Source organism: Tribolium madens, unplaced genomic scaffold (genome assembly GCF_015345945.1).
Source record: "Tribolium madens isolate multiple individuals breed KSU strain unplaced genomic scaffold, Tmad_KSU_1.1 Scaffold_19;HRSCAF=116;Tcas5.2_LG9, whole genome shotgun sequence".
NCBI lineage: Eukaryota > Metazoa > Arthropoda > Insecta > Coleoptera > Tenebrionidae > Tribolium > Tribolium madens.
Genome location: NW_025400983.1, coordinates 4017673 through 4021572, shown reverse-complemented (window position 1 = coordinate 4021572; position 3900 = coordinate 4017673). Strand labels below are relative to the sequence as shown.

The 3900-nt window shown below is 33.9% G+C and overlaps 2 protein-coding genes across 2 annotated transcripts in view; both read left to right on the top strand.

The window, feature by feature from the left end:
• Positions 1-6: 6 nt before the first annotated feature.
• On the top strand, positions 7-1218 carry LOC123009975 (SID1 transmembrane family member 1-like; the record flags this gene model as incomplete). The annotated part of the gene is made up of 4 exons (XM_044406576.1): positions 7-97; positions 458-807; positions 855-971; positions 1018-1218. Coding segments are annotated over 4 exons (732 nt in total), but the record flags the coding sequence as incomplete, so codon positions are not given.
• Positions 1219-2936: 1718 nt separating this feature from the next.
• LOC123009896 (SID1 transmembrane family member 1-like) overlaps positions 2937-3900 on the top strand; it is a 37090-nt gene continuing 36126 nt past the window's right edge. Inside the window, 1 exon segment of the mRNA XM_044406461.1 lies at positions 2937-3887. Within this exon segment, the coding sequence (XP_044262396.1) occupies positions 3566-3887 (322 nt within the window). The 5' untranslated portion in view covers positions 2937-3565.

Here is a 3900-nt window from a genome sequence, read left to right as displayed (position 1 = left end):
GTGCTGTGTTTGGTGAAGTTGTACCAAAATCGACATTCGGATGTCACACCGACGGCTTATACCACTTTTAGTATACTGGGAGGAACGATTTTGTGTGGTAAATCTCGTGTCGCAAAACATTTAATTGGGTTTTTGGATGTGGAAATGACGATTCCAGAAATTAATATCTCTTACAACAATTACTTTTCGAGTTCTTGAATTATATAAAAATTACGATTACGATAAAAATTACGATTTTTCCAATTATTTTGCGCCACAAGAAGATATTTTTTTGTTAGATCGGTTAAAATGCTCTACGACGAGTGGTTTTTGAGATATTAAACTATTCTAAGCCTCAAATTCAAGGCCAAAACTCTATTCCAGATTTACATTGTCGACAAAAAAATTTGATAAATTCGTTAAAATCAAAAATCTTCACACTTTCGAAGACCAAAATGTGATAATTATCATATTCTAGGCACACTTGGGATTTTGTTCGAGAGTCATTTCATCGTTGTCGTTCTTGTAAGCGTCGTCTATTTCGCATTGTCGGTTTACTTATTTTTGAACATTTATTCCTTCGGTGCTGCTCGTGATGTTTTGCGACGCTTTTTTCTTCGACGGCGAGGCTACGAAGACTCAAATCCTGTCCCAACACCAAACAAAGCGCGTTGGTGGTTATTGTTAATTGCAAAAACCATCAATATTTTGTTATTCACATTGGGACTAACTCTGGTACTCACACACAAAACCGATTTTGGGACTTTTCTTTTACTAATTTTAGCAGGCAATGCTATACTATACACTCTGATGTATACAATCATGAAGGTTGTTCCCCCAATTGTGATTTTTTTCTTTAATTTGKATTTTTTTAGTTAATTTATTGTGAGTGTGGATTAACTTCCATTCAAGGAGTGATTTATGGGGTTCTAGCAGTGGCAACTTGGATCCCAGCTGGAGTGTTCTTCTTCAACCAGAGCTCAAAATGGACTGTGAGTTCTTGAAAGTCCCAAAGACAAACTAATATTTTTTTTTCAGGAAAGTCCAGCCCAATCCCGCCAACTCAACCAACAATGCATCTTCGCGGACTTCTTCGACAGTCACGACCTCTGGCACTTCCTCAGCTCTTTAGCACTTTATTTCACTTTCATGTTCTTGTTATGTGTCGACGATAACCTTTCCACAAGTCGCACAGATATTCCTTTATTCTAAAATAAATAAAAAATTTGTGATATTTTATCTGGAGTTAAAATCAAATAACCCAGGTAGTATCTAACACCAGGCGTGCTTTTTTCCAATCTTTCATATATCAAATTCTAATGAGTTATTAGTTCAAATTACTAAAGTATCCTCCTACTTCTTTTTCACAAGTGAAATTAATACTTTCAAAGTGGTTGCTTAAAATTTCGAGGAAATTCTAAAAGGCACATTTATTAAGAACAAAAATAACAAAAATGTCATCCACATACCTTGACTAAACTCTAGGAAAATATTCCAGCTGATTTTCTAAATCCTTTTCAAATTGGCTCATGAAAAGGTCAGCTAAGAAAGGTGACCCATTGCCGTACCTTCTTGCTGTTCGAAAAAATTCCCCGAAAATTGAAAGTTTTTTTGCTTCATGCAAAGTTCTGTGAGTCGAATATATTCGTTGATAACTTGCTGATCCAAATTGTTTTGGAGCAACAAGTCTTTTAAGTAGCTTAAAGTTTGTGGAATCGGAACACTTGGAAAAAGAGAGCTAACATCAAACGAAACTAATAACTCATTTTCATGCAGTGCAATATTTTTGATCTTATTTATAAATTCTAAAGAATTTTTAACTGAAAAACTAGGCTGCTGAAGTGGTAAGCTATTAAATTCGTTAGTTAACCATTTTGAAACCTTTGAAGTTGGAGCGTCAATTGCTGAAACAATTGGACGGACTGACTTACCAGATTTGTGAATTTTGGAAAGACAATAAAGTTTAGGAACAATTGGGTTAGAAACATGCAATTTTCTTATAAGCTCAGGAGTAACTTCTCTAATCATTTTTGGCAAAGGGTTTTTCGAAATAATTTTGTAGGGACCATGCTCATTAGGTGGTTAACCCGATCATAATAATCCTTTTTGTCAAGAATAACAACCTTATTACCTTTGTCTGCTTTAACAGAAAAACAATCTTTCGTCCGCAAACTTTTAATGATTTTAAAATAGTCATTGTTGTAAAAAGTTTTTTGACTGTTTAATTTTTTTGAAATTACTTGTCTACAAGGCTACTCTCACAAACTGTTTTAAAACGCTGAATAGAAGATTCTATCCCGGCAATGACCTCCTCAACAGCTGGTCGAGAATCCTGTAGACCAAATTTCAAACCTTTGTTCAAAAGATTAAGTTTTTTATAAGAAAACGCTTGGGAAAAATGATTTTCAACAATAACTTTCGTAGGAACACACTCCCTCAATCACAAGAGGTTTGAGTAAAATTTTCAAAAATCTTGACTTCTAAGTTGTTTACAACTCTGGCAGAAGTCTCAAAAGTTTTCTTGGTAATCCTAAAGATAAAGTAGGACCATTAGAAAAATCGGGGATTTATGAAATTAATTGTAAAGATTGTGAACAAAAATATATTGGGCAAACACGTAGAACACAGCTCATTTAAGATTATACAGATTTGAAAAATCAAGTGTGGCCCAACATATTTTTGAAAAAGACCATAAAATCAATGAAACTAATGTAAAAAATATTAGAGTTGTCAATAATTGTAAATTTCTTGACGCTTTCGAGAGTCTTGAAATATTTAAAAATTGAGATAAGCTTATGAATTCAGACAACAACCCCATTTTCTCTCCCTTTTCTCCCCACTACTCGTTAGTTGGGGGTAGGGAAAGTGAAAGTCGGAAAAATTAGTATATAAAGCATTACCATTGTTAAATTGGTTTTATTCTCATCTGAGGATGCCCACTTTGTGGTTGAAACGCGTTGTGTTTGAAATAAAAGTTTGGTGTGACGGGTTTAATCGTGTTTTTGTTCGTCGTTTCCATACCAAGAGGATCCCATAAGAAGTAGCGACTTATTCTGAATTTACCGCTTAAATGTGTAATCAGTGCGCAAGTTAAAAGTTGTTTTTCGAATCAGCTGATACCATAGCCGTCTCATTGTTTGAAATGAAAGTGATAATTTGTTCTGTGGTGATTATTGATTACTAGGAGAGAAAAACAACTTCACAACTTTTCAATAAACTAAATAATGGTATCTTTTACTGCTAGTAGTGCAAAAAGAATTATTAATTACATTACTGTGACAAACTATTAATTCATAGGCCTTTTTCATTTATTCACTATTTTCAATTTATCAATAATTAAAAAAAAACTGTTCTGAAATACTGAATTTTAGTTTGTATTTCCCTGAACTAGTGTATTTATAAATAGAGGATAACATGTGTGTGTGTGTGAATGAATTCCTACTTTTATCATTCTCATTGATCACAAAAGCGCAGGGTAAAAAGTTGTTTTCTTTGTGATAACTGTGCCTCTGGTTTAATTAAACACCAATGTTAAAATTGCAAGATAGAATGTAATGAAATATTTGTATGAAATAATCTCGCAACCATGGTTAAAAGTTGGTTCTTTGTGGTAACTGTGCCTTTGGTTCTGTGTTCAGAACCCAACATTGTTGTGGTACCGAAATTTGGGAGTGTGTCACAAGTGATGGAATTCACATTGAATAACACCATCAAATATTTGCTTCTTTTCCACCCTGATAACACCTCCAATCCTTACTCCATCAAAGCTTGGAGTGATTCATCGTCACAATATAACCCAATTTTGATCGTTGTTAATCAAGGAATGGACACTTTGTCATGGTCGGTACCATTTTCCATCAATCAAACCGAAGTTTACTATAACACTTCCCGGACTTTGTGCGACTCAAATATCAAAAATTT